Source organism: Leptomonas pyrrhocoris, assembly GCF_001293395.1.
Source record: "Leptomonas pyrrhocoris isolate H10 chromosome Unknown, whole genome shotgun sequence".
In the NCBI taxonomy this organism is placed as follows: domain Eukaryota; phylum Euglenozoa; class Kinetoplastea; order Trypanosomatida; family Trypanosomatidae; genus Leptomonas; species Leptomonas pyrrhocoris.
Genome location: NW_015438358.1, coordinates 1,829,202 through 1,856,134, shown reverse-complemented (window position 1 = coordinate 1,856,134; position 26,933 = coordinate 1,829,202). Strand labels below are relative to the sequence as shown.

Below are 26,933 nucleotides of genomic sequence, written 5' to 3'. Positions count from 1 at the left end.
TCGTTTTTTATTATTCTTTTGCTAGCCCCAAGACCTTATGTCCATGAACGATGTAATACAGTTTTCCTATGCCTTCTTCTTTGTTTGGACGCATATATATTTCTGTTCCGCGTGTGTCAACATGCGTGTTCTCTTCGTCACCGCATTTAGGCACCCACCACTGCATTGCCCGCCGGCGCTGTCCTCCACTGCCGCATTGAAGCCGTGCAGCGAGCGTCCTCCGGGCAGTATTCGCCATTCTCTGTTTTTTCGAACGGACTTGGGGTTTTTACTATCTTTTTTTAAACACGGTCTTCGCGGAGTCGCTGAACTTTCGTTCCTTAGTTTTTATTATTAATTGTGTTGATATGCATTCGCTACCATAGTTGGCACACGCACCCCGCCACCAGCTATGCTCCCACGCTTGCGTCTTCTCCGCGGCGGCGCGCAGGCCATCCGCCGCCTGATCCCAGCAGCAGCAGCCCAACGCACCACTCACCGTTTCACGTCCACTGCCGTCGCGCTGCCAAATGCGAAGTCTCCTGACCGTGCAGCTTCCATTGGTCGCCTCGCTTTCGACGCCTCCAAGGCAGGTCTGGAGAAGGTCGACAAGGCCCACGTCGCGAGCGTCATTCAGGCGGCGACGATGGGGTCCGCGTTTTACGAGAGTGAGCAACGCAAAGAAGCGGAGCGCACTGTCCGACACAACGCCCTCGTCGCCAAGCAGCGCGTCTTCCGTCACCTTCCACGCAGTGAACAGCAGGAGTGGGCGGTGAGGGCGGAAGCGGCGGCGGCGGCGCTCGAGTCCACCCGTGACTTTTCCCGGAGCTTCATCCACATTGACCTGGACATGTTTTACGCCGCTGTGGAGGAGAAGTTCAACCCGTCCCTCCGTGACCGCCCTTTTGCGGTCGGGAGCTTTGCGATGCTGGCCACAAGCAACTACATCGCCCGTCAGTACGGCGTTCGCTCTGGTATGCCGGGCTTCATCGCCAAGAGGCTCTGCCCGACCCTTTGGATTCAGCCCCTCCACTTCGATCTCTACCGTGCCGAGGCCGCCGCGGTGCGGGCGATTGCCGCGACGTACGATCCCTTCTACGTCACCGTAGGCCTCGATGAGCTGACGATGGACGTCACAAGCTACCTCCAACGGCAACGCAGTACGAGCAGCAGCAGCGGCACAGCGGCGATGACGGCAGCGGACGTGTGTGCGGAGTTCCGTGCGCGGGTCGAGTCGGCGACGACGCTGACGTGCAGCGGTGGCATCTCCCACACGGCCGCCTTTGCGAAGCTGGCGAGTAACGTGCACAAGCCGAACGGCCAGCACGAAATCACGCTCCGCACCCGCGCGGAGGTGTTGCAGCGTGTGCGGGACATACCGGTGCGGGACATCCCAGGCATCGGCTACGCCACGGAGCAGCAGCTGAAGTCGCTGGGTATCTTGACCTGCAAAGACTTTCTTTCGCATCAGGCGGAGCTGTGCTACTTATTTCGCGAGAAGACGTTTGCCTTCTACCTTTCTGCCGGCTTGGGACTGGTGCGCACCCACGTCGATCGCGCTATTGCTGAGCGCGCAGCGCAGACGTCGCACATGGGGAGCGCGGGTTCGACGTATGCTGAATGCAAGCCCGCCTCGCAGGAAGTGAAGAAAAGAAGGTCAGCGCCTGATGTGCACATCGAAACAAAAACCACCGCACGGGCAGCTGCTGCTTGTCCTGTAGCAGCTGCTCCCCACGCTTCTCTGCCTCTCCTGCAGAAATCAACAGGGAAGTCCATCACGGTAAGTCGAGGGCTGCCCTCTCCGGCCGCTTTCCGGCTGCAGCTTCGTCAGCTGGTGAGGGGCGCACACGACGTTCTCGTGCAACAAGGTGCCGGCACTCGGCACATTTCCTTCTCCACCATCGACCACAGTTTCAGAGAGCGCCGTTACTCCACCACGTTGCCGATTCTGACGGCAAGCTACGGCAGTCTGTGCAAGGCCGCTGCCTCGTTAGCGGAACCGTTTGTCCCCCGTCACCGTGAGTTTCGTCTGATCGGTGTGAACTTTGGCAAGCTACAACGCATGCCAGCGAGGTCTTCGTCGTCGTCCTGTGCAACACCTCTGAGTGCGTCTAAGGCAGCCAAGTTCGAGACAACCACCACCGCCAGCTCACCACGTCATCCAAAACGCCGGCCCTCCACCCCGAAGGAGACGTTCAAGCTCGTAGCTCCCGCTTTGTCCCTAAAAAGAAAACGGACGAAAGCAAAAGCTTCAGCCGCGTCCTCACAGGCGAAGACAAACGCCAAAGCGTCGTCGAGGCGCGCGACGAAGGTGAACGGGCCCCCGCCGAAAATAAAGCACCGCATTTCCTACGTCCGTCACGTCTAACCAGCGAGCATGCCACAAGCTCTTTACACTGTTTGTGTGCTTTTTTCCCCCGGCAGCAACACATAAGCCTTTCCACTTTCTATATAAACACACCTGTATCTTTACTGTTTCCCTCTCCTTTTTTTTTCACCTGTTCTCCACCTTCACCTTTGTACATTCGCCTTTTTGTTTCTTTGTAAAATCAAGAGAAATCAGAATGAAATGACAACTATTTCCTGACTTGCTCACAATGCACGTGCAGATGCGTTTGATGTGTTTCTGAGTTGTTGTTGTTTATGGTCTGGTTTGTTTTTGCTAGTACTGAAGCGTGGTGGGCCGGCAGATTCACGGAATGCCTCTTGTTGTGTATCGATGTTGGTAGTCCGTGTACGTGACCTGCCGTCTAATGGCAAAGGCTATTATGATCGTCTTCTCTTTTCTTTCCATCTCTGTATCTCACCTCCTGTATTTCTTGTATCGCTGCCTCTCCAATTACTCTCTTTCTTTTGTTTTCGGTAACCACCGTTCGGGTCAGTATAGTGAAGCTAACGGTGGTGTTGGTATTATCAGGCACCGCCAACCGCGGAAAGCAACGGGTTTTTTTTTTTGCGTACTCTCTGCCCTTTAAACAAGACACAACGTGTGGGACAGCACACACCTGTTTTTCGTTGCTGTGTTCGTGTGTACGGGTCTGTGTGTGATGTGGGTTGACGTGCACGCATTGGCGGCACATTAATAGTTGTATTGCATTTTATCTCTTTCCGTCACACACATCCACCTCCGCCACCATCATAGAGACAGCCGGCTATTAATTGTGTTACTAGCAGTTTTCCTGGCGGCTGCGATTGAAAAGGGGAAAAGGAAGAGGTGCTCGGAGCTTTTAAGGCTTTCATTCTTGTAGTGGTGGTGGAGCTTCGCGCAGCGACGGAAAAACTGCAGAAAACAAAACCGGTAGTACCATTAGTCATGTGGGCAACTGCGTCGTTGCTGAAGCCCTGCGCTGCCGGCCTGGCCTTCTACCCCATCGGGAGAAACGTTGTCGCGCCTCATCGCGCAGCAGGCCTGCGATCGCTGCGATCACACTTGTTGACTGTGACAGCAGGGCGTGCCTCGAGCCCTCCACGAACCTTACGGCAGCACCCTCTATGGAGCCCTGAACGCTTCCTTACCACGCGGCGCTGCCTCGCACCCTCGTCTACCAAGTCCTCTGTCGCTCGGTCGAAGAGCGCCGCAAAGCAGTCAAATTCTTCCAAGTCTGCCGCATCGAAGAGCACCTGTAAAAAGAAGTTCGATGCTTTTGCTGATGGTGAAGAAACATCTCAGAGTGCACCGGCGCCTTCGCCAGAAACACACCAGCCGGCTTCTCGTTCGGCCTACGAGGCCTCCATTGCATTGGCAATGGTGCAGCAGCAGTCAACAGTTTTTGACGGTGAGGAGAGACATGAAGGCGTGCCGGCGCCATTTTTCAACCCGATTCCGCTGCGCTATCGGGAGGAGAAAAGGTATCAACTACTGCCCGACGAGGAAAAATTCAGCGATCTTATCACCAGCCCCATCGATGGAGTGTCAACACGGAAGATGGCTGAGACAATGGATTTTAGCATCTTCGATAAAGTGGAGGCGATGATGACGATACCCAACATCAACAGCTACGACCTGCACGCGGTGGACAGTATTACGGATGACATGGTGAGTTCCTTGAAGGGGCGCCGAATGATGTACCGCTTCATCCCGACCGAAGGACGGCACGTCATCCGGCGTGCGATTCTTTTGCAGCAGAATGAGCATAAAAGCCGTGTCTTCGGCGCGTCTCTTTACATGCGTATCGTGCACCCCTTCGACGTGGCGGCCCGCGCATCTTCGACTGTGTCGAGGCCTTCACAAATCACCAATGCGCCGCCGCAGCAGAATTACAAGCAGGAGGTGAAGCAGATACGCGACAAGATCGAGCGGGTTTTGCGCCGCTACGTAAATCGACTCATCGAGCCCTTCCCCAACGAGCTCGCCATCGACCTGACCCACTACCGGACTTTTCTCGCCTTGCTCGTTGTGAGTCGACGCAACGTGGAGCAGTTCAAGAAAGACGCCGCCGACTACATTGCGCAACGCCCAGTGAACCCAGAGGGCATCCCAGCAGGTCCACCGCCGCCGGAGGATCTGGAGCCTGTCTCAGTGGACGTGCTAGCGGCGGAGATTGCGCGGTTGATCCGTCGCGATGTACTGCAACCGCTGTACAGCGGCACCGACCCTGCGAACTCGCAGCTCAACGGCGATCGTGCGGATGTCGCGACAGCATCGTCAAACATCCCGCGCGTGTGCATCGGAGTGGCCTCGTCGCCAGTGCTGGCCAAGATTGCCTGTGATGCGGAGGTGACGGTGATTATGAAAAAACTGGAAGATTTGGCGGCGAGAGAGCAAGGCGCTGCATCTACCACAACCGGGGCGGAGAAAGTCTCGTTGATCTCTGTCCGCTCACTTCATCGTCACACGTCATCTCTGAAGGCGGTACGCAAGCTCCTGGCCGATTTTCCTGTCTCCCAGATCCCGCTGTTCTCACCATCGTTTGTGAAGCTGCTGCGGGAGGCGTTTGACATACGCACGTGTGAAGATCTCTACGTTCAGCAAAACGTACTTTGTTTCTGCCTTTCGCCCAATACGTTTCGTGTCTGTTACTCCGTTGCGTGTGGGTGCATGAGTTTCCCAATTGAAGACACGGTGGCGCTGGTAGCGATGAGCAACCTGTACAACAGCTGCAGTGCGTTGCGTGTCTTGTCCAGTAATGTGATGAGTATTGTGAATGCAGAGCGCACCAAGTTCGCCGTCGCCATCGATAACATCACGCGAGACACCTTCTCGTTCCGAATTCGCCAACCGCGCTTTTCCAACATTGGGTACGGGCGTCTCACCTCGGATGCAGACTTAGTCCAGAGCGTGCTGGACCTTGTCGACAGAAACTACCTGAAGGTGCACCGCAACGGAGAGACGTTCGGCGGACTGCACTGCGCCATCTCGGAAGGCTTAGTGACGAAGTACTCCTTCGACATTACCTTTACACCTTTTCTGCCGTTAGAAGAGGTGCGGAAAGCGGTAAAGGCCCAAATCGGTCCGCTTCTGCAGCACCGCAAACGTGACGGCATCGATGCGGAGGGCCTGTTCTGCACTTTCACTATCGCCTACACACAACTAGTCCCTATCCCGATGGTGCCGCCCGCCATGATGGAGGAGGCCGAGGGCTTGAAGGAGGCTGTGATGCACGTGAAGTATCAGATCTTTCGCTGCAAGTGGGTGAAGGAGGAGCGTAAGCAGGCGAAGAAGGTCATCAATGAGCCACGAGAGGTTCCCGCCCTGCCGGAGACAGGTGCTTCTAAACCACCGAAGAAGTCGCCAAGCGAGCCGAGAGTAGACGATGTCTTTCTTGTCTAGTTCCAGTTGTGAGGTGTGTTAATGAACGTTTAATAATGGACACACTCCGAGGGGGGGGGGGGGTAGGGGAGGGAGGCGGTGCATTGCGGTAACTCGGTTTCTGTCTGTTCTTTTAACGGATCGAAAGCCGTCTGCATTGGTGACAATCCCATAATCACCTCTCTCAGGCTTTGCGAAGCTCGGCTTGTCGAACGCATGGGCAACGGATGCGTTGCCTCTTGAATTTTCTCACCTTGTCGTTGTTTGTTGACATCCCAATTGACGGTCGCCACTGACTCATGAACTACCTTCATCTGCTATCGTAGACGCTATCGATTGTGAAACGGACTTTTTTAAATTATTCTTCACAGACACACACATGTATTCGTCGGATGACCATCGTAGGTTACCTCCTCGTACTCGCATTCTGTTAAGGTCTTTTCCCTTTTCTGTTTCTAACCTCGAGCTACACATTCAGAGAAACTCTACTAGTTGTATTAAAGAAAAAGGTTATGCAACAGAAGTGACGAAGTGCGAAGAATAATGTGGATAGTAACAATAGGGACCGTCATAGAACGACGGCGCAAACTGCGGTGGCTTTGCTTATGCGTGTTCACGTTGATGTAACGCAGCACAAGAATCCCGTAGGTGAGTTTTAGCTTCTTTGAGCTCTGTTAAAAAAGAGACGCTCCTCTTTTGGGGAAATAAAAAGGGTAATTTGTTTTTCCTCCGTTCACCTCTCTTTTCGAAAGCAGTTCTTTCGCTTGAGCTCACGTGCAGCCTCTTGTGCCCCGCGTGCTGCACGTGCTGTACCTTCACAGCGCTTCACAGGTTAAAGCAGTATCAAGAAACTAAATATATATATATATATATATATATAGATCACACGTTGACAGATGCGAGGATGGCTCCGTCCTACTGACCGCGCAGCCGTTTTGGGGCTTCCCGTTGTTGCACAGACGTCGTCCAAGCGCACGAGCACCCGCGAGCCGTTCTCGGCAGCGGTGCTGACCTTTTCAGAGCTCGCGGGTGCTGACGTGGTAGGCGAAATGGGGAGGGTAACGACCTCTCAGAGGGCTGAATTTGAGGTCGATGCGGTGGAGGAGGAGGAGAACTTGCAGTATTCCATCCCGCCTTCCGCCACTGGCGTCGTGGATGTTGACGCAGAAGGCGACAGGGAAACCGGTGCACTTCAAGTGGCATCTTCACATCGCAGTCGATGGACCCACGACGGTACGACGGCAAGTATGTTGACTCCCGCGGTGCATCGCCACCTCGTGCGTGATTCAGTTGTGCTGTCGTACCGCGACAACTGCTGTGATGGCTTGCAGACCGCCGCGTGGGCAACCCTCGAGGGGGTGTTGTCCGCTCCAGAAAAGGCCGATGAGCTGCTCGCGATTGCGGTGGACGAAAGCCATATCTTTCTTCGGCGCGGAGGCCGCGTGGGGACGCAAGCATCGAGCCCACGCAGCACGTACTCGTCCATGCCGAGTCTGTGCGTGTGGAAAACGGAGCTCGCAGAAGGACAAAGCGAGGGCGTCAGGCAGAGCGCTAATCCGCACACGTCAGCTACGCAGCAAGCCGACGAACTGTCCTCCGCCAACCGCAGCAGTGCTCTCCCCGTGTACTCCACACAGTGGAAACAAGAAGCCAGCATCCTCCTGCCCCACGCGCAGAATCAACTTTTTCGTGTTCGTCCACGTAATGGGGCGCAGTCGTCCATCGTCTTCTCTGGCCTTCCAGGCGACGGCGCAAGCACCAGCGATCGATGTCAAGCGGGGTTTGTGGCGCTCTCCTCTGCAGCGGTGTCGCTGGTGCACGCACGGGATGAAGGCGCAGAACTGACACCGCTGGAGCACGTCTCTTTCGACGGCGAAGTGGCGGTGAATGCGACCTGCATGGACGATTGGGGGCCTCACAGCCTCGTGGTTTGTTTCTCTGACGGTACCCTCCGCGTCGTTGACTGGCGAATGCCGTGTGCTAGCGCGTCGCCTTTGTCTTCACCCTCCTACGCAGAGGCACCAGGCAGCAGGGGTGCACAGACGAACTTCTGCATGACGCGAGCACCGCAGCCTCGCTGGCTCGGCACGCGACAGCGCAACAGCCTTGCCTTCACCTCCGTCGCTGGGATACTGTCGTGCTGTGCGCTGGAGGACAGCTTTCGCGTTGTCTGCGGTCTCGGCGACGCGTCAGGCGCGGTGGTGGTCGCCGACCTGCGTAAGCCAGATGCCCCAGTTGCTCAAAAACGGGGTCGTCGCAGCACGGTGGACATGCAGAAGGGCCGTCTCTTTTCCGATGTAGGCGGGCACGCGCCCACGGGTCGCGCGATCACGGAAATTTGCCGCGATGCACAGCACTTTGGCCGCGTTGGCGTAGTCGATTTGGCCGGCACGGCGGTCGTGACGCATATTAGTGTTCTCGAGGACACCGGTGAAGCCCTCATTGCTGACGGCAGACCTCTGCAGGGGCGACAGCGTGTGGACAACGAGTTGTCGCGTTCAAGAGAGTCGGCGAGATCGCTGGGGCCTTCCTTCAACCCATCTCGGCGAGGAGCTCGGCTGCCGTCACCGCCGTCCCCGTGGCAGATCCTCTCCCGCGCGGAGAGGACAGCAACCTCCTCTGCATTGTCGCTGAACAGCACTTCTCCGACCACACGGATGCTTGCCGGACGTACTGATACCCCCGTGCAGCCCCTCTTAGGCCGCAGTGGTTTCTGTCCACGTTGCACATTCACAAGTGATGGAAGCTACTTTGTGCACACTGAAGCAGGCAGCAGAATGAGCGCCACTCTGCGTTGCCTCTCGAGTACAACAGGCAGCCACGGATCACGTCCATCCGGCGCATCGTCACGTACAACGCACCTGCGATTCGCCCCAGCTGTGTCACACAACCCCGCTGCTCTGTCGACCTCTTTTGTAGCGGTGTCGAGTGTGGACCGGCTGGTGTGCTTCGATACAAGCGATGGTAACACCTTATCGATACTGCTGAAGTAACCTTATGTTGTTGTTCTTTTGTATTGCTGCGTCTCCTCTGTACTCCGCTAGTTTTTCTTTCCTTTGAATCGTTATGAAACTTGCCTCCCAATGTATGCTGCAGCAGCGCCAATAAATAGGCACTGAAAGTAGGAGAAGCTCAGCGTAGCCCACGCGTCTCTGGCCGTCAACGTTGGATCGCCATCGATCTTTTCTTCGTCTTTACGTTTAACTGCGTCTCTCCATCTTCCTGTGCTTCCCCCCGCCCTCTTTTTCCTCTTTTTTCAGTAGTGAAATAAAGTAAGAAGCTACTGTTTCACTCTTGCACACACTTGCCAAGTCCACGTGCTTCCCCCTCTCTCCCTTACCATTTCAGCCAAATGACATGCACTAACAGTAGCGTCGATGCTCGCAATCGACCGTCCGCCGCTGTAACCCCTCTCTCGCAGATGCACGATCTCCTCGTGTCGCTCCTCCACTGGTGGCCCTACAGTCCCTCTCAGCAATGCCCCTCGTTTCTTCTCTGCGGCCCGACCGCCAACGGCAAGAGCCACCTGGTGCGCCGTGTTGTCCACGACGCAAACAACACAGCTCAATGCAACGATGGAAAACACGACCTTGCCTCGCATGAAAGTCGCCGCCACGTCGTTTCGGTGACACCGCGCCTCGCACAGGCAGCGGCGGTGCAGGATGCGAAGGACGGCTGCACCGGTCTGCGCCGCTTGCTGCGCCGCACGATTCACGAAGCCTGCACCGACGCGCTGGGCAGAAGGAAAGAAGGAGACGCAGTTCACGCCGAAGAGCCGGTTGAACTTGCTGTGCTAGTTGTCTTCAACCACGTTGAATGCTATTGGACACACGGAGGCGAGTCCTATGTAAACAACGGCGAAGCGACGAGCACCTCCGCTGCGGCTGGTCAACGAAATGGAGAGGACGCCGCCTCAACTTCCGGCGTGAACGATGGCCTCAACACGCTTTACCCCTCTCTGCTAGCGGACTTGTACACCGTCTTCCGCAGCGCTCCGCCGCTCTTCTCGCAAGCGGAGTGCGCTGCTCTGCGACTGTCAACCGTCGTCTACGTGTCGCTCTTTACAGGAGAGCTAGACCAAGTGCAGCCCACAGTCCGCCAGCGCTACGTTGACTACGCCTTATCGTTGCCCACGCCCACGGAGGCGGAACGCACGACCTTCTTTCGGCCCTTTACACAATCCGCACACGGCGCAGCTGAAGCAGATGGTGCCTTGCTCCCTGTACTCCTCGCCGATGCGCTGGTGCTGCGCACTGGTGGCGCGTCGTATGGCGGTCTGCAAGAGATTGTCGCCTTGGCTCTGGAGCACGTCGCAGCTCCGGCGAGTGCTTCCTCCTCACCCGCTAATGCTGGCGCCTTGCCGCACACGCATACAGCGACGCAGTGGGGGCCGCAGACTGCCGGGGCCGCTGCCCAGTGTATTCTCCATGCCTACCAAACTAGCCTCTCTATCACCGCCCTCGAGTACCGCCGCAGCGCTGGCTTCGTAGATGTGCAGGTGACGCTCTGGGACGACATTGCTGGCATGTCGGACGTGAAGGCCACGCTGCGGCGACTCGTGACGGATCCGATCCGCCACCGCGATGCCTACTGCCGTTTCCACGTGCGCCCCTCCACCGGTGTGCTCCTGCACGGTCCGCCTGGGACTGGGAAGACGCTCTTGGCGAAGGCGATGGCGACGGAGCTGAACGCGTCTTTTGTTTACATGGACCTGCCAGAGCTCGTGCAGAGTGAGCTGGGGGAGTCGGAGCGGCGGCTGCAGGCGTACTTCGATGTGGCACGAGAGCGGAGTCCGTCGGTGGTGTTTATGGACGAGGTGCAGGCCGCGTTTGGCGTACGTTACGGCGATACCACCGGAAGGCATGACGGTCGCCCTCCGCGGTCTTCTACGCGCGCCGGCGGCGGCGGTGATGCGGGCAGGCCCGTGTCGACGACATCGCACGATGCGCGCCTCGTTTCGCATTTGCTTCGGCTGCTGGATGCCGCGCAGCAGGATGAGGAACATTTTGTGTTGTTTGTCGGAGCCACCAACGTGGTGCACTTGCTGGACCCGCTGCTGCTGCGCGCCGGTCGACTGGACACCCTTCTCGAGGTGCCCCTGCCCGACACGGCGGCGCGGGAGAGTCTCGTGAAGCGTGTGGTGTACGGCGAGTGGTCGCAATGGTTCAGCGGCGAGCGCGACGCCGCGGAGTCGGTGTCCGTCGCGGAGGACGCGCAGCGGCTCGACCGCATACAAGCGGCCTTGGTGGACGAATTTGTGCGCCTGTCGGATGGCTTTAGCGGGGCGCAGGTGAGGAACTTTCTCTCGGTCTTTGGGCTTCAGCTGGCTCGTACTGTGAGTCGTGGGGACTGGAGTGAGAGGGAACGCAACCAACCAGAGCGAGAGGGTGGTGACATTGGTGCGGCTGCGATGGGTGACGAAGCTGCCCAACGTCAGTGCCGCCTGCAAGACGCCATCACGCGGCTTCTAACTGGCGAAGATTCCAGTGAAGCGCTAAGTCGCGCCGCGTTGGACCTAATTTTAAGCTCTCACGCAAGGTCCCTTTCGTAGCCAGCGGGCGCGCTCTCGACCTCGCTGGTGCCGTGCTAAGCGGTTCCGCTCGTTGAAAGGGAAAATACTCTCCTTTCGATTGTTTTCACCCCAAAGAAGCACCAATACTCACGTATAACACAATACATTGCATGCGAATAGACCGAACACCACCAACAAAAAAGTCGTAACGGGAGAAGTCGTGAACGATGCTGCTTTCGTGTTTTATCATCACCACTGTTGCCTCGTGCTCGCATACTGGTGTGTGCGTTCTCTCTTCCACTAAGCCGGAAAGCAAGGCGTGCTGTAGGGCTTCCCTTGAGTACTTCCTCTCTGTGCACTTTAGAACGAGCTGTTGCGTATTCTCCCTCCTTTTTATTTGCCTTTTCGTTCCTCTTCAAAGTCCCTTACAACGATGGACCGTCTTCCACAGCTTCGTGCGGCCGCCGGCTTGGGACCGCTGCCCGTCTCCGCACTCGTCACCTCGACCCCACCACCCGAGTCGGCCAAAAACTTTAGCCTGCCCGAAGCGCCGGTCACGATTACCTTCAAGGAGCCGCCGAGCGAAATCGACCAGGACACGATGGAAACCCTCGCGGCCTTCTACAAGGACGCGGCGGAGGTGCAGGGCTGCGTCTCGACCATTCGGACCGTCATGCAGGAGTTGCAGCAGAGACACTCGGAGAACATGCAGACGGTGGATGAGGCGCGGTCTAAGGTTCTGCGAGGCGAGATCGATGACCTGTCGCGGCAGACCAGCGATACGGCGAAGGCGGCAAAGGACAAGCTCGACGCGATGTCGAAGAACACCGCGAAGCTGAAGGAGACTCCGGACAGCATCGCCGCCAATAGCGCCATCATCCGCATCGAGGAGAACCAGTACACGCACCTGGTGCTGAAGCTGACGGTGGCCATGGCGGAGTATCAGCGGCACCAGGCGGCGAACGAGGCGTTCTACAAGGCGCAGACGCAGCGGCAGATCAAGATCAAGTACACGAACCCGGACGGCAGCGCCATCGATGACGCGACGGCGGCGCAGCTAGCCGAGCAGGTGCTGGAGAACAACACGACGAGCTACATCTTTCAGCAGAGCAAAGACGTTCTCGCCTCCATCATCGAGACGCGCAACGACATTTACCGCATTGAGCAGTCGATGCGGGACCTGAACCAGCTCTTCAACGATCTCGCCTTCTTAGTAAACGAGCAGGGTGAGCTGATGGATGTAATATTGGCAAACGTTCAACAAAGTACGCGCTACGTAGAGAAAGGTCGCGAGGAGCTGAAGAAAGCTCGAAAGTATCAGAAGAAGAGTCGGAAGAAGTTGATCTGTTTAATCGTGTGTGTGTGCATCGTCATTGCACTGTTTGTTGTTGTTGGTGTGTTAGCCGGTACTCTTAAAGTGCATTAGAGGGCGCACGAATGCGGAAATGGGCGTGGACGTTGGTTGTGTTGGGACTCTTCCCATGTGTCGACGTGGCGAGTAGTGACAGAGCTCCTTATTTAACTTTTTTTTTGCGTTGGAGGTGCAGTATGTGCCCTCTTCCTGCAGCGGAATAATGAGCATTTTTCGCCGTATCTGCATGATGCTTCGTCTTCTTTTTTTTCTTTTGCTGCTGCTGTCATGCGACGTAGGATGATGTGAAAGCATATCCGTGCAGATGAAAACGATCTCCGTAGAGGTCGAAGGCTACCATACGCGTCGCTGTACAACTTGAAAGGAAACCACAGAAGACACTGCGGAGTCTCATTCATTGTGTGCTGATTGCGGTCCGATTATTATTATTTTCCTGTTTGATTGGGGAAGAAAACTTTCGTACGTCTTTGTTGTTATTCTCTTGGGTTTATTATTATTATTGTTTGCTAACTGTATTACTTGGGAAGTGCTGTACCACTTTTCGCGTTTCTTTGTTTCTCTCTTTTTCTATACTTGTGTCTGCTGAGAAATGGCAGAATAAAGTCTCCCTCTTCCCCCATGTGCGCAGATGTGATGCCGGTTGCTGCATTATGCACGTTTTGCTTTTTTCTTGTTTTTGCGGAGAGAACCTCCGTCGGTCATCAGTGCCGCCCCTCCGGAAGTTCTTACGTTTACGAAGCGAATGAAAAGAAGAACGAAATTCATACTCGTGCAAAGTTCTCGCGCTCTGCTGACTACCCACTTTTTCTGTTGCCATTTTATTTCCTCAAACCAATCTAACGACGAACAGCATAGCAGCCTTTTTTTTTTCTACCTGGATGTGACCATTCATTTTCTTCAGTTGTTGCCGGTTCAATGAGTGTGACTCTCCTGAAGTGTTTCTGCGACGATGGAAGCCACGTCAAACGTACGTCATGTGTCGGAGTATTGCCATTTTTCCCCTTTCCGGTTCGCCTCCTTTCTTTCGTTCTCTTTCTTTATTTTTGAGTAATCGACGTTGACCTCGGTGACCTGTCCAAATACATTGAGAACAACAGGGAGTGTGTCTTGGCTTCGGTTGCGTGGTTTTCTCTCCCCCTTGAAGTAGTTCTTTTCTCCTCTTGCGTACAAGTCAAAATGTAACAAATCCCTGTATAGGCGATGGATCGTTTGCAGCAGCTGAGAACGTACGCGGCGACCTGCGTCGGCTCCCAAGCGCCACCTCCGTTAACCTCATACACCTTGACCCCCGTATCAAGCAGCAAAACTGCGGCTGCTGTTGTACACGACAACCACCTCCCCAGCAGAAATATATTACAGCTGTTCTGCCGAGACGCCGATGATGTGCGGCGGGCCATCGATTCCATTTACACGGCAATGAGTGAGCTGGAGAGGCTGCCGGTGGAACGCTCGCTGGGCCACAGAGACCCCCACGCGGAGAAGTTCACCACCACTGCGAAGGAGCTGTCGCGGCAGACCAGCGATACGGCGAAGGCGGCAAAGGACAAGCTCGACGCGATGTCGAAGAACACCGCGAAGCTGAAGGAGACTCCGGACAGCATCGCCGCCAATAGCGCCATCATCCGCATCGAGGAGAACCAGTACACGCACCTGGTGCTGAAGCTGACGGTGGCCATGGCGGAGTATCAGCGGCACCAGGCGGCGAACGAGGCGTTCTACAAGGCGCAGACGCAGCGGCAGATCAAGATCAAGTACACGAACCCGGACGGCAGCGCCATCGATGACGCGACGGCGGCGCAGCTAGCCGAGCAGGTGCTGGAGAACAACACGACGAGCTACATCTTTCAGCAGAGCAAAGACGTTCTCGCCTCCATCATCGAGACGCGCAACGACATTTACCGCATTGAGCAGTCGATGCGGGACCTGAACCAGCTCTTCAACGATCTCGCCTTCTTAGTAAACGAGCAGGGTGAGCTGATGGATGTAATATTGGCAAACGTTCAACAAAGTACGCGCTACGTAGAGAAAGGTCGCGAGGAGCTGAAGAAAGCTCGAAAGTATCAGAAGAAGAGTCGGAAGAAGTTGATCTGTTTAATCGTGTGTGTGTGCATCGTCATTGCACTGTTTGTTGTTGTTGGTGTGTTAGCCGGTACTCTTAAAGTGCATTAGAGGGCGCACGAATGCGGAAATGGGCGTGGACGTTGGTTGTGTTGGGACTCTTCCCATGTGTCGACGTGGCGAGTAGTGACAGAGCTCCTTATTTAACTTTTTTTTTGCGTTGGAGGTGCAGTATGTGCCCTCTTCCTGCAGCGGAATAATGAGCATTTTTCGCCGTATCTGCATGATGCTTCGTCTTCTTTTTTTTCTTTTGCTGCTGCTGTCATGCGACGTAGGATGATGTGAAAGCATATCCGTGCAGATGAAAACGATCTCCGTAGAGGTCGAAGGCTACCATACGCGTCGCTGTACAACTTGAAAGGAAACCACAGAAGACACTGCGGAGTCTCATTCATTGTGTGCTGATTGCGGTCCGATTATTATTATTTTCCTGTTTGATTGGGGAAGAAAACTTTCGTACGTCTTTGTTGTTATTCTCTTGGGTTTATTATTATTATTGTTTGCTAACTGTATTACTTGGGAAGTGCTGTACCACTTTTCGCGTTTCTTTGTTTCTCTCTTTTTCTATACTTGTGTCTGCTGAGAAATGGCAGAATAAAGTCTCCCTCTTCCCCCATGTGCGCAGATGTGATGCCGGTTGCTGCATTATGCACGTTTTGCTTTTTTCTTGTTTTTGCGGAGAGAACCTCCGTCGGTCATCAGTGCCGCCCCTCCGGAAGTTCTTACGTTTACGAAGCGAATGAAAAGAAGAACGAAATTCATACTCGTGCAAAGTTCTCGCGCTCTGCTGACTACCCACTTTTTCTGTTGCCATTTTATTTCCTCAAACCAATCTAACGACGAACAGCATAGCAGCCTTTTTTTTTTCTACCTGGATGTGACCATTCATTTTCTTCAGTTGTTGCCGGTTCAATGAGTGTGACTCTCCTGAAGTGTTTCTGCGACGATGGAAGCCACGTCAAACGTACGTCATGTGTCGGAGTATTGCCATTTTTCCCCTTTCCGGTTCGCCTCCTTTCTTTCGTTCTCTTTCTTTATTTTTGAGTAATCGACGTTGACCTCGGTGACCTGTCCAAATACATTGAGAACAACAGGGAGTGTGTCTTGGCTTCGGTTGCGTGGTTTTCTCTCCCCCTTGAAGTAGTTCTTTTCTCCTCTTGCGTACAAGTCAAAATGTAACAAATCCCTGTATAGGCGATGGATCGTTTGCAGCAGCTGAGAACGTACGCGGCGACCTGCGTCGGCTCCCAAGCGCCACCTCCGTTAACCTCATACACCTTGACCCCCGTATCAAGCAGCAAAACTGCGGCTGCTGTTGTACACGACAACCACCTCCCCAGCAGAAATATATTACAGCTGTTCTGCCGAGACGCCGATGATGTGCGGCGGGCCATCGATTCCATTTACACGGCAATGAGTGAGCTGGAGAGGCTGCCGGTGGAACGCTCGCTGGGCCACAGAGACCCCCACGCGGAGAAGTTCACCACCACTGCGAAGGAGCTGTCGCGGCAGACCAGCGATACGGCGAAGGCGGCAAAGGACAAGCTCGACGCGATGTCGAAGAACACCGCGAAGCTGAAGGAGACTCCGGACAGCATCGCCGCCAATAGCGCCATCATCCGCATCGAGGAGAACCAGTACACGCACCTGGTGCTGAAGCTGACGGTGGCCATGGCGGAGTATCAGCGGCACCAGGCGGCGAACGAGGCGTTCTACAAGGCGCAGACGCAGCGGCAGATCAAGATCAAGTACACGAACCCGGACGGCAGCGCCATCGATGACGCGACGGCGGCGCAGCTAGCCGAGCAGGTGCTGGAGAACAACACGACGAGCTACATCTTTCAGCAGAGCAAAGACGTTCTCGCCTCCATCATCGAGACGCGCAACGACATTTACCGCATTGAGCAGTCGATGCGGGACCTGAACCAGCTCTTCAACGATCTCGCCTTCCTGGTGCGAGAGCAAGATGAAAGCTTAGATGTGATCTTAGTGAACTTTCAGAGGAGCTCGGAAGGAGTGGAAAAGGGTCGCCTGGAGCTGAAGCAGGCGCGCAAGTACAAGCGGAGCATTCGCAATAAAGTGGCCGCCACTTTAGCGGCGACTGGCGTCGTTGCTGGCGGTGCTGCAGCAGCTGCGTTGATACCCTGATCGCTTTAGTGGTTCTGCTTCCGTCTTGCAGCTTTCTCTTGGGATGCTACTTTGATCAGCATGCCGTTTGACGCAAGGAACGTAATTTGGTTATATAGTGTCTCTTGCTCGCGTCTTTTACAACAAAAGATATGTATTCTCTTTCTTTTTTTCTTTCTTTGCTGCTACGTCGTTCCACTATGCATGACGTTCTTTGCCCGCTGACCTTTCCTACCTGTGCGCCGTATAACTTTTTTTTTCTCTTCCTGGCCCGTTCGTTGTTGCCGCTGCTTTGTGACACTCCCTCCTTTATTTCCGCTGTTGTTGTTCGGGCTAAAACAACAAAAATCAACAACGTTGAACTCTCCTCAACGGATAAGTTTGGTGAGTTGTTTCGCCGTATCACGCCCGCTCATCTTGAACGTACGCTCGTACTGCGTTTCGACACCTACCAAAGTGTTGCCGTTTGTTGCTCCACTACTCTCGTTACCACTCCCTTTCCCTCTCGCTCCCTCCTTTGACGACCCGATTCCCTTAGGTCTTCTTTGCTCCTAGTCAGATCTACGTACTACACCGCCGCCATCATTGCTCTTCTTTTGTTTGTTCACGCCTCGATTCACTGCACCGAATTACCTCACGCCGTTGCTCTCTTTTTATTATTTGTATCCTTATCGCGCGCAACATCATGTCCGCGAACATTCGCACCGCGCTCTCCGGCACGAACGTCCCGATGCTGGTGGCTGGCCTCTCCGGCGGGCTCAGCGTGGTGCTCGGAGCGTTGGGCTCGCACGCCTTCTTGGAGATGATGGACACGAACCAGTTCAAGGCCTACAGCGTCGCCAACCAGTACCACATCGTGCACTCTGTCGCGATGCTGGTGGTGGCCGCCATTGCCCCCCGCGTGGCGGAGCCGGCGGCGACGCACTTTCGTCGGGCGTACGCCCTCTTCGCCGCGGGCACCCTCGTCCTTGCCGGCTCGCGCTACATCCACTGCACCGTCCACAAGCCGGACTTCCTGAGCAAGACGCCGCTCATCGGCGGTGCCTTGCTGGCGGCTGGCTGGGTGTGTGTGGCGATTGGCGGGTCGACGATGAGTGCGTAAGACACACCAAGGTTTTTGAGAACAGCGACTAACGTTGGGTTCTTGGAGCTTGTAGCAGGTGAGTGCCAGGAGGTATTGGCCTTTCCACTACCCACCCTTTTGTAAGTACTATCTATGTTCGTCTACCCACATCAAATGCGGAATGAAGGCTCTGACGTCACTGCAACATCTGTGATCATCTGAAAACAGACATGGAGGCATTCATTGCCTTCATAGCTCGCAGAAGAAGTCACTGGAAGAACGTGTGAGAGGGACAAGCGTTTTCTTTTTTGCTATTTCCTTGAGTGCAGCGCGAAAAAGATGGGCGATGGTGTTGACAATGCGGTACTTCTCTTATCGTTGTTTTATCGCCTCTTCTCCGTGGAATTCTCCGCGCACCGCACATCCTTTTATTTCGTTTTTAAAACCACTTCAACAAAATACAACTCAAGTTTTTCAAACCTGTACTTCCTTTAATTCACAAAAAGGACCTTTTTTGTGTCTGTTTTATGCATTGGCTAAGTGCAATGGCAGAGAAGTTCTCGAGCTGAATAGGATTGTTCGAGTGAATGCACTCTCCATTGACGGCTGAAGGTGTCATCTGGATGGGCCGGTAACAGTGTGAGGGGAAATCTGGTTTACTAATCTTTTTTTTCGGCATGGCGACGTGTAAGGAAAAAGGGAAAAGGTGTTGGGATATCGAACACAGCATCCCCTGTTTCGTTGTTGTTCTCTTCCTCCGTCATTGTCCGACATGCAGAGGGACGTACATGAAAAGTCCAAAAACGCAGCTTGGATGCATATAGTAACAACAAATGCTTCCTGTCTTCTAAGATGCCGTGCTAGGGGGAGGGGGGTGGAGGAGGACAGTGAAGGAGCAAACAAGAGCGATGATCTGTAGCAGCTCACTTCTCTACTTCTCTGTTTTCTGTGGCAAACGCAAACGCTGTTTTTAAGGTGATCGATTAGTGTTTTGTCGTTTCTTTGCGGGTGACTTTCAGTTGCTGTTGCTGCTTGCGCTTTCCGTTCTATATTCATTCTCTGCCGTGCGAACTGGGAAGTGTGTTATCATGCTTTACTGCTTCCAGATCATTTCTTTGTACTGCTCTTTCTCCCGCCTTTCGATCTCTTTGGTCACAAACAACAGCCTTTTTGTCCACCACAAAACACACACAGCTCCCCCACCAAAAGAAAAGCCTTCTCTCTTTTTTAAAGAAAGGATGATGTCGTTGAAGTCTGCACATGTTCCGATGATGCTGGTTGGCGCCATTGGTGCGTCCAGTTTCGCAATGGACTACGTCGGCTCCCGCCTCAAGACGAAGCTCAACATGCGGCAGCGCCGTTCATGGCTGATTGCGAACCAGTATCACATGTCGCACACCGTCGCCCTGGCTGCCATCGCGTGGATGATGACGCTGGCGAAGGAGTCGCCGGAGGCCTCTTCTCGTCTTCAGAAAGGCTTCTACCTGGTGATGGCAGGTGCCTTCGGGTTTGCCGGCTCCATCTACTCTCTCTCGCTGCGCTGGTGCCCGAAGTTTATGGGCCCTCTGACCCCGACAAGTGGACTTGTGCTGGTGCTAGGCTGGATCAACGTGGGCCTGGCTGGATTGTACTGGTAGTTTGACAGCGTTCAGCAATCGCAGCAACAAGTCTATCGTTTTAAACTTCTTGGCTGCTGCATTTGAGGGGGCGGTGTTTCTGCGGTTCTGAAAACGAAGAAGCCGACGGAGTCATAGGAATGGGGGGGGGGGGAACGACGAACAAAGGATAGGCGCTGTAGTGCTTCGGTCTGCTTGTACGTACAGCGCAGATCATGGGCAGCGCAACGACAGAGAGATGAAGAGATTTTCTGACTGGGCGCGAGTTCTCTTTGCTCCTTTCCATGTTGTTATTATAATCGCTCGTGCTTCGAGGTCGCTCCTTTGTTCACCGCTTTCGGCCACTGTAATTCAACTCTACGTCAAATTTAACGCACTTAAAAAGAAAACTTGTCACTTCACATTTATCAACAAATATGCCGGGTAACGTTTTCTATTTATTTATTTGTTTATTAGTCGTTTCGCCCGTTATTCGGAGCGGGTTGCGGTAGTGATTCCTTGCCTGTTACGGCTCACTGTTTCTAACTTTAGCGGACTGCTCCAAAGCAAACAAAAAGAGAAAGAAAAAGGCATTGTTTGTTCTTGCGCTCTTTTCAGATCTCTTCTTTTGTTTGTTTCACTCACGAGGTTAGGACCAACGATGAGGGCTCTGCGTGAAGTGCACGCAAAGACGGTGAGGCTTTGTAGTGGCACTTTGCTCACAGAACCGAGCGGCGCAGGGAAGAATTCTGAGCTGGGGTACTCGATGGGTGTGGAGATAATCTCCTGCATGCAAGACGGCGCGTTGAAGCTGCGCAATGAGCGAAACGAAGGCGCGCTTTGAACTCCACACAAGAAGAAAAAGAATTAACGAAAACTTGCCGAGCTTCCGCAGCTACGGAGTAAATCCTCTATCGTTTTTTTTTTCTTGCGGTTGTTGTTTCTCTGTTGTTTTGTTATTACGACTCTTCTGTGACCGTAAAGAAGGAAGAAGGGCGGCTTTTGACTTCTAAAAAGAAAAGATAAGAACGGTATCTGCTGTGGCGAACTCCGCTGTGGTGTGTTGAGGGTAAAAGAAAGAGAAAAATACGCTTTCATGAGTCACCAAAGATGCACGATTTCTTCTGTGGTTTCCTTTCCTGCTGACTTCTCCTTCCCACCTTTCCCGTCTTTTTTTTTCTTCCTTGTGCGCTTCCTTCTCACCACGGCTATGGTTTTCGCTGGTTGACGGTACTTGTGTCTGCCCTTGTTCGACGTGTTGTAGCAATACCTTCTCACTGTACGCTTCTTTTTGATCTATCGCTCCCAGACTTTCCTTCTTTCCTTCTAACCGTTTTCTCCTCAACGGAAACAACTTTCTAGCTTTCTCCTGTTCAACAGCATCAACTGGAAAAAAAAAACACGTCAACTCCACCATGGTCTGCGTCCCTCTCGTCTACAGCGGCATTCTTGGCTGCACCGCCTGCATTGCCGGCGCCGTCGGCTCTCATGGCCTGAAGAGCAAGACCGAGGAGCAGCGCAACGCTTTCTTGATCGGCGCACACTACCAGCTGATGCACAGCATCGCCGCTCTCGGTGCGGTGGCCTTCGGTCAGGTCGTCAAAACGACGAGCCCGGTCGCGGCGAAGCGCTTCACCATCGCGGCGTGGTTGTTCCTGGCCGGCACCACTCTCTTTTCGGGCACGATTTACGCGCGCACCTTCGGCGCCCCGAAGGAAATGGGTCGGTTGGCTCCCACGGGCGGCTACGTTATGATGGGCGGTTGGGCGTGCCTCGCCGCGGCCGCTTTCGCACTTTAGCAGGTGCTGTTGTTTCTCTCCTGTACCCCGACACCCGCGAAACAAACCAACAAATAAATAAATAAAAACGGCGAACTGAAAATGCCTTTTTCCTCGCACGAGACACCGCACAACGGTTTATATATGTACATGTATTAGAGAAAAGTAGCACTGAAAGATACTCGGCCCCAGTTCATCTGGTGAAGCACCGCTCTTTCTGAGAACAGCACAAGCACGGTCTCGCGTTATACACCCACCTCAAAATGGACAAGTTTTATTCCCCAAGTTAATACTTTTGATTTTTGTTTTTTGGAGTTTTCTGATTGAAGGAAACCCGCACACTCAAAAAATAATAATTAAAAACCGATTGACGCCGCTGAGCAGCTCGCGTTGTTTACTTCACCTTTAACGTTACTGGTTGCCTTCCGTGGCTGGGGCTCGCCAAAGAAAAAAGGAAGCCGGGTCAAAGCAAACAAAGAGCACATGTGTATGGGTGTGAGTGGTGTTCTGGACGGGCAGCGTAGATTTTATCACGGCAGCCGCTCTCTCGAGACCCGTTTTGTGTCGTGGTGTCCTTTTATCCTATCTTCTGTCTTGACTGCGATCCTCAGTGCCTCACCGAGTGTTACTTTTTCTGATCCCTTATATCGTGTGTTCACCGTCTTCTGTGTTCTTTTTCTGGTCTTTACTCAGTGAAAGCTCTTCGCCTATCGTTATCCAGCTCTTTATATTTATACCGTAAAAACTAAAAAACTCCTTCAAAAAAAAAAATGGTCCACACTCCTCTTGTCTTCTTCACCGCCTTCCTTGGCCTTACGAGCATGGTTGCCGCCGCCATCGGTGCGCACGGCCTCCACAGTTACCCCGAAAGCGCACGTCAGATGTTCCAGTCAGCCGCCCACTACCAGATGTTGCATGACCTCGCCGCTATCGCGACCCTTGCTCTGGCGGAAGCTATACGCCCCACGAATCCGAAGGCCGCGAAGTGGATGGACATTGCGGCGTGGCTCTTCGCGGTGGGCACGACGTTCTTCTCCTTCACAATCTACGCCACCACCTTGGGTGCTCCGCAGGCACTGGCTCCGCTGACACCGTCTGGTGGGCTGATGATGATGACGGGGTGGTGCCTTGTCATGGTGGCGGCCTTCTTCCTGTACCACACAGGAGCGCCAGAGTAAGTAGTCACTGTCCTCGCCGCACTGGATCGATTCGTAGGCGTTTTCTCCGTTCTTTTCTTTCGATAGCTAATTTTTGTTCTGTTGAGGTGACGAATTCCCGGCCCTTACTGGTGCCACGTAACTGAAAACCCTGTTGAAGCCTTCGGACTTCGAGCTGTACCGCTCTTTTCGTTGTTTGTAAAGTGCTCGCCGCATGTCTGGTACGTTCTGTCTCCTCATTTTTTCTTCTTTTTTCTTCTCCTTCTGTTGCGGGCTCGTGGCATTGATATCATCGCCGTCAACACACAAAATACTAAATTCTCCGTTTTCTTCTCTTTTCTTGTCTTTGTTTTTTCATCGTTCTATTGTTTCCAACTGTCTCATTTAACTGTTCAAAATGGTTCTTTATTTTTGGTGCCTTGACCTACAAGAGAATGGAAGGTGGGAGAAGCGGCAACGAGAAAAACGGGCAACGTCAAGGAGCAACACCTTTTCCTTGGCTCTCGCTAGGTGTACGTGAGCGTGCGTCTCTGATCCTTCACAACAACAGAAAAAGTTCTGTAGGGAGCACGACGGCTGTGTCCTGCCTGCGGAGCTTCGGGATCGTATGCATGTACTCCTCTCCTCTCTCGACGCTATTCCTTCGCTTTTTTCGTTTTCTTTGTTGAGTCCTTGTGCTTCTCTTTGGTCTGCCCCCGTCATTCCACGCATTCTCAACGTACACCATTCCACAGACGTACGTACTTCGGACGTCCTACTAAGAGTTTTTATTCAACAAAACCCGTAGAGCCACAAAAAGGGATTAATATCAGAAGAAAAAACAATAAGGAAAACTAAACGTGCAAGCAATCTTAACCTTATGGAATCGGTTGTTGCAGCAAGCACGCTGCCGTAAAGACCCTCTCCCCCGCCATCTTTCTTTGTAGGTGAGAGTTTTGACATTCCAAAGAAAGTTTCGACTCGGTGTAGTGCTTCCTGAGAGGTCGTGTTTCTACTTTATTCAGAGACAGTTCGCCTCGTCTGTCGAGTTGCCTTTCCCCACTTCTCTTCTGTGCGATCTGCACCTTCTTCTTTTTTTTTTCTGCAGGGCATTTCATTCATACTCGGATCTCTGCCTTCTTTTTTTCTCTCAAACACACGCACATATACGAAACGGTTGACCATTCCTCGTATCTCCTCTCAACAAAGCAACAACATTCTCAAAGAAGAAAAGAGGAAAAATGCCACCGAAAGCCAGTCCAACCACCTCGAAGGAAGCGGCAGACCCCATGCTACAGGATACGTACCTCCAGGACGACACGAAGGACTTCGAACCATCAACAAACGAAATCGCAGCGTTTGAAGACCGCTTGCAACACGGCGGAGCAGCGACCACCTCTCACGGGGGACACCCTCGTCGTCACACCGCACCAGTGGCCGAACCCGCTCGACCTGCAAACCACGTTGCTCCTGCGGCGAGCCACCAACACTCGGTGCCGTCTTCCTCTACTGCGGGAGCTGCATCAGCGGCGCAGCGCGGGAACGGGCAACGCCGCTTGTCCGAAGCGGAGCAGGAGGAGGACATTCAACGCAAAGAAGACGTGGATGATGTGCGCCACCTCGACAACAACTTCGGCGGCGTAGAGGATGATAGCGACTAGATACGAAGATCACAGTGCGATTTCTTGGTTGTTTTACCTTGTTTTTCCCCCCGTGATGTGTGTGTATGTGTGTGCCGCTCTAATCGCTTCCTTTAGTGGATCTTGATGTACATATTCGATTTGAAGCTCGCAGCCTCTTCGTAGGCCACGCGGACCGCTGCACGCACTATGGCTAGCTGCTGCAGTTGCAGAAGATTTCGCTGCCATTCTGGCTCTGTAGACATGGATGCATTTTTTTTTCTTGCTTTCATCAATGCTGAGTTTTATTCGTGACGCGTGTCGTTTCACTCTGCACAATGGCGTACTTGAACCTACCAAGGATCATCTATGGAAAATGAGGAAGATGGGAAAAAAAAATCTAGCAGATGCTGACTGTCAATGGCGGAAGGCTGGCTTGCTGTCAAGTCTTCGTGCGCTTCTGATAGCTGCGCTATGGCTACGATTTTTGCTACAACGAATGTAACTAATACGTGACCAAGCCTTTTCGTTTTTTGCTGATGTCAGCATTTTAAAATCGTGACGAAGCTCTCCATCCTGCATAACGAAGTCTCCTCGAGCTGTCCAACCCTTCTCAGCATTTTCCACCCATCTCTTTTTTTTTTTTTGACCTGCGTAGGAACGTGGATGACGCAGTGACGTCAATAGAAGACCCCAAAAAGTTCACAATGATCGACAGCAACGTATTCGATAGAAACACTCAACCGCTACCTCTTCAAAAGGGAAAGAAAAACAAGATCATAGAGCGGTAGAACACCGCACGGTTTTGCTTCGCGATGGCGGACAACGACGTCGATGAAATTTTGCAGAAGTTCTTCGTCACCATCGCTGAAAAGGACGCCGATGCCTTCAAGTTGTACGAGGACAACAAGCGGATGCGCGATTTGGTGGAGCAGACGTTGCGCGCCCGTGAGGAGCTCGAGAGCCGCCACCACACAACGATTGTACTCGTGAAGAGCTTGCAGACCGCGTTGGACGAAAAGGAACGCCTGATTGCGGCGCAAGACAGCGAGAACGCGGCGTGGCGGGAGCACATCGCGGAGCTCCGCGCGCTGCTGGACCGCCCATCCGAACTCCAGCACGGCCTGGGGGATGTCGTGGAAGATGTGCGGAACATGTCGGCCGAGCTGCGCAGCTTGCGGCACGCTTTCCAGTACGCGCAGTGGTGCTGTGATGGATGGGAGCAGTACGCGGCCGAGGCGGTTGTGCAGCAGGAAGTTCGAGAGCGAGCCGCGCTGGAAGAAACCGCAATGACGCTGCTGGACACTCTGCGGCAACACACAATGCAGCTGTATTTTGTTATGCGCGATGCCAAGGCGCAAAACACGACGTCTTCCGGGGCTGTGAAGCAATGGGAGGCATGGTATGCCACGGTCGAAGACGAACGTGCGAAGCTCGTGGAGATGCATGAAAAGGCCTTGCGTTTCGCAGAGCTGGAGGCGAAGGAGCAGCAAGACCGTGCGGAAGCCCTTCGACATGAACTGAACACGACAAAAGAGACCTTGGAGTTGCAGGCACGCGACGAGGACCATCAGTTGCAGCTGCGCAACGTAGAACAAGAGAGCTCAGCACAGTTGATGACACTGATGGAGGGCCGCTGCCGGTCTGCGGAAACGAATTGGGCTGCTACAGTTCATCAGCTGCGTTGTGTCGTTCATCTGCTTGCCGCGGCTCAAAGAGAGAAAGACGACTACACAGCGAAGCACGAGCTGGTGCTTCTCACCCTCGAGCACACCCGGCAGCGTCTCTTCAAGCTCACCAAGCAACTCGACCAGCTGAAGCAGCAGCAGAGCGAACTGGAAGACCTGCAGCAACGTTGTAGTGGGCAGCAGGAAGACCTGCGCACTCTCCGTGAGAAATACCTGGCTGTCACGGACAAGGAACGAAGCCTGCGGCAGCAGCTACATAGTTCAACAGAAACTGCCGCCACGAAACTGCAAGCGGCTGAAGAAGCGGTCTCGACCAGCCAACGCCACCGCTTCTCCCTGGAGGAGCGGCTGCGCGCAACGCAAGACGAGCTGAAAGTGCTGCTGAAGGAAGTCGCAAATCTGCGCCGGCAGAGCGAGGAGCATCGCGCAACGCAGGCGGTGCTGCAGGCAACGCAAGAGCAGCTCCGCGAAACGGAGAAGCACTCCTTCAACTTTCAAGTCGCGTTGGACAGGCTGAAGGAGGAGCAGGAAACACAACTGCGTGCGGTAGAGGCACGGCATTCAGACGAGCTGGCCGCGTTGAAATCGGCGCACAGCGAAGAGCTTGACCGCGAGGCGCGAGTGGCGCGCTCGGCAGTCGAAGAAGCGGAGACGACGCTGAAACGCGCGCGGGACGCACATGCGAAAGACAAAGATGAACTCCAACGCGAGTTGCAGGAGTGGATACACGAGGTAGAGGCGCAACGGCGCGAGAAGGCCGCTCAACAGGACCGACTTGACGCGGAACGATCAGCGAGGCAGCTGCTGGAGCGTCAGTATCGCCAAGAGACGAGTGTGGTGCGCAGCGTGATGATGGAGCACAGCCGCGAAGAAGCTCAGCGTGGCCCGCAACTGGCAGAATTGGAGGTGCAGGTGCGTTCCATGACACAACGCAACGAGCTGCTGGAAGAGGCATGCCGTCGCAGTGCGAGCGTCATCGCTCAGCTGCGTGAGACGCTGCATCGCGAGCAGATGGTGTGCCGCACCCTTCGACAGCGTGCCGCTGCGTTGACCCCATGACTAGGTTCAAATAGCGGCTCCTTTTCGTCCGTCAATGAGCATGGCGGCCTTCAAGTTTAGCTTTGTTTCCTCCGTTCTTTGTACAGTTTTCTTCGTGGCGGGGTTCTCTCCGCGTCGTACACGTATAAGAAGAAAAAA

The 26,933-nt window shown here is 54.0% G+C and overlaps 14 protein-coding genes across 21 annotated transcripts; all 14 read left to right on the top strand.

The window, feature by feature from the left end:
• Positions 1–149: 149 nt before the first annotated feature.
• On the top strand, positions 150–2,347 carry ABB37_01667 (putative DNA polymerase kappa; the record flags this gene model as incomplete). The annotated part of the gene is made up of 1 exon (XM_015798260.1): positions 150–2,347. Exon 1 carries the CDS (start codon positions 392–394, stop codon positions 2,345–2,347), a length of 1,956 nt encoding a protein of 651 aa, XP_015663780.1. The 5' UTR covers positions 150–391.
• A 1,377-nt stretch (positions 2,348–3,724) lies between these two features.
• On the top strand, positions 3,725–5,749 carry ABB37_01666 (hypothetical protein; the record flags this gene model as incomplete). Its single annotated transcript, XM_015798259.1, has 1 exon — positions 3,725–5,749. The coding sequence occupies one exon, from the start codon at positions 3,725–3,727 to the stop codon at positions 5,747–5,749; it is 2,025 nt and encodes a 674-aa protein (XP_015663779.1).
• Positions 5,750–6,624: 875 nt separating this feature from the next.
• ABB37_01665 (hypothetical protein) lies at positions 6,625–8,721 on the top strand (the record flags this gene model as incomplete). Its single annotated transcript, XM_015798258.1, has 1 exon — positions 6,625–8,721. The coding sequence occupies one exon, from the start codon at positions 6,625–6,627 to the stop codon at positions 8,719–8,721; it is 2,097 nt and encodes a 698-aa protein (XP_015663778.1).
• A 266-nt stretch (positions 8,722–8,987) lies between these two features.
• ABB37_01664 (putative ATPase) lies at positions 8,988–11,279 on the top strand (the record flags this gene model as incomplete). The annotated part of the gene is made up of 1 exon (XM_015798257.1): positions 8,988–11,279. Exon 1 carries the CDS (start codon positions 9,081–9,083, stop codon positions 11,277–11,279), a length of 2,199 nt encoding a protein of 732 aa, XP_015663777.1. The 5' UTR covers positions 8,988–9,080.
• A 381-nt stretch (positions 11,280–11,660) lies between these two features.
• Positions 11,661–12,666, top strand: ABB37_01663 (Qa-SNARE protein; the record flags this gene model as incomplete). The annotated part of the gene is made up of 1 exon (XM_015798256.1): positions 11,661–12,666. Exon 1 carries the CDS (start codon positions 11,674–11,676, stop codon positions 12,664–12,666), a length of 993 nt encoding a protein of 330 aa, XP_015663776.1. The 5' UTR covers positions 11,661–11,673.
• Positions 12,667–13,659: 993 nt separating this feature from the next.
• Positions 13,660–14,781, top strand: ABB37_01662 (Qa-SNARE protein; the record flags this gene model as incomplete). Of its 3 annotated transcripts, none has more annotated exons than XM_015798255.1 (1): positions 13,660–14,781. In XM_015798255.1, the coding sequence occupies exon 1, from the start codon at positions 13,813–13,815 to the stop codon at positions 14,779–14,781; it is 969 nt and encodes a 322-aa protein (XP_015663775.1). In that variant the 5' UTR covers positions 13,660–13,812. The 3 variants fall into 3 exon arrangements, with proteins under 3 accessions (XP_015663775.1, XP_015663774.1, XP_015663773.1); XM_015798254.1 differs by having other exon boundaries at positions 13,701–14,781; XM_015798253.1 differs by having other exon boundaries at positions 13,709–14,781.
• A 993-nt stretch (positions 14,782–15,774) lies between these two features.
• On the top strand, positions 15,775–16,878 carry ABB37_01661 (Qa-SNARE protein; the record flags this gene model as incomplete). Of its 2 annotated transcripts, none has more annotated exons than XM_015798252.1 (1): positions 15,775–16,878. In XM_015798252.1, the coding sequence occupies exon 1, from the start codon at positions 15,928–15,930 to the stop codon at positions 16,876–16,878; it is 951 nt and encodes a 316-aa protein (XP_015663772.1). In that variant the 5' UTR covers positions 15,775–15,927. The 2 variants fall into 2 exon arrangements, with proteins under 2 accessions (XP_015663772.1, XP_015663771.1); XM_015798251.1 differs by having other exon boundaries at positions 15,816–16,878.
• A 516-nt stretch (positions 16,879–17,394) lies between these two features.
• On the top strand, positions 17,395–17,959 carry ABB37_01660 (hypothetical protein; the record flags this gene model as incomplete). The annotated part of the gene is made up of 1 exon (XM_015798250.1): positions 17,395–17,959. Exon 1 carries the CDS (start codon positions 17,543–17,545, stop codon positions 17,957–17,959), a length of 417 nt encoding a protein of 138 aa, XP_015663770.1. The 5' UTR covers positions 17,395–17,542.
• Positions 17,960–19,084: 1,125 nt separating this feature from the next.
• Positions 19,085–19,557, top strand: ABB37_01659 (hypothetical protein; the record flags this gene model as incomplete). Its single annotated transcript, XM_015798249.1, has 1 exon — positions 19,085–19,557. The coding sequence occupies exon 1, from the start codon at positions 19,159–19,161 to the stop codon at positions 19,555–19,557; it is 399 nt and encodes a 132-aa protein (XP_015663769.1). The 5' UTR covers positions 19,085–19,158.
• Positions 19,558–20,176: 619 nt separating this feature from the next.
• Positions 20,177–20,359, top strand: ABB37_01658 (hypothetical protein; the record flags this gene model as incomplete). The annotated part of the gene is made up of 1 exon (XM_015798248.1): positions 20,177–20,359. One exon carries the CDS (start codon positions 20,177–20,179, stop codon positions 20,357–20,359), a length of 183 nt encoding a protein of 60 aa, XP_015663768.1.
• A 419-nt stretch (positions 20,360–20,778) lies between these two features.
• On the top strand, positions 20,779–21,314 carry ABB37_01657 (hypothetical protein; the record flags this gene model as incomplete). Its single annotated transcript, XM_015798247.1, has 1 exon — positions 20,779–21,314. The coding sequence occupies exon 1, from the start codon at positions 20,931–20,933 to the stop codon at positions 21,312–21,314; it is 384 nt and encodes a 127-aa protein (XP_015663767.1). The 5' UTR covers positions 20,779–20,930.
• Positions 21,315–21,903: 589 nt separating this feature from the next.
• Positions 21,904–22,471, top strand: ABB37_01656 (hypothetical protein; the record flags this gene model as incomplete). Of its 4 annotated transcripts, none has more annotated exons than XM_015798246.1 (1): positions 21,904–22,471. In XM_015798246.1, exon 1 carries the CDS (start codon positions 22,115–22,117, stop codon positions 22,469–22,471), a length of 357 nt encoding a protein of 118 aa, XP_015663766.1. In that variant the 5' UTR covers positions 21,904–22,114. The 4 variants fall into 4 exon arrangements, with proteins under 4 accessions (XP_015663766.1, XP_015663765.1, XP_015663764.1 ...); XM_015798245.1 differs by having other exon boundaries at positions 21,986–22,471; XM_015798244.1 differs by having other exon boundaries at positions 21,992–22,471.
• A 1,065-nt stretch (positions 22,472–23,536) lies between these two features.
• Positions 23,537–24,090, top strand: ABB37_01655 (hypothetical protein; the record flags this gene model as incomplete). Of its 2 annotated transcripts, none has more annotated exons than XM_015798242.1 (1): positions 23,537–24,090. In XM_015798242.1, the coding sequence occupies exon 1, from the start codon at positions 23,671–23,673 to the stop codon at positions 24,088–24,090; it is 420 nt and encodes a 139-aa protein (XP_015663762.1). In that variant the 5' UTR covers positions 23,537–23,670. The 2 variants fall into 2 exon arrangements, with proteins under 2 accessions (XP_015663762.1, XP_015663761.1); XM_015798241.1 differs by having other exon boundaries at positions 23,638–24,090.
• Positions 24,091–24,705: 615 nt separating this feature from the next.
• Positions 24,706–26,795, top strand: ABB37_01654 (hypothetical protein; the record flags this gene model as incomplete). The annotated part of the gene is made up of 1 exon (XM_015798240.1): positions 24,706–26,795. The coding sequence occupies exon 1, from the start codon at positions 24,864–24,866 to the stop codon at positions 26,793–26,795; it is 1,932 nt and encodes a 643-aa protein (XP_015663760.1). The 5' UTR covers positions 24,706–24,863.
• Positions 26,796–26,933: the final 138 nt, after the last annotated feature.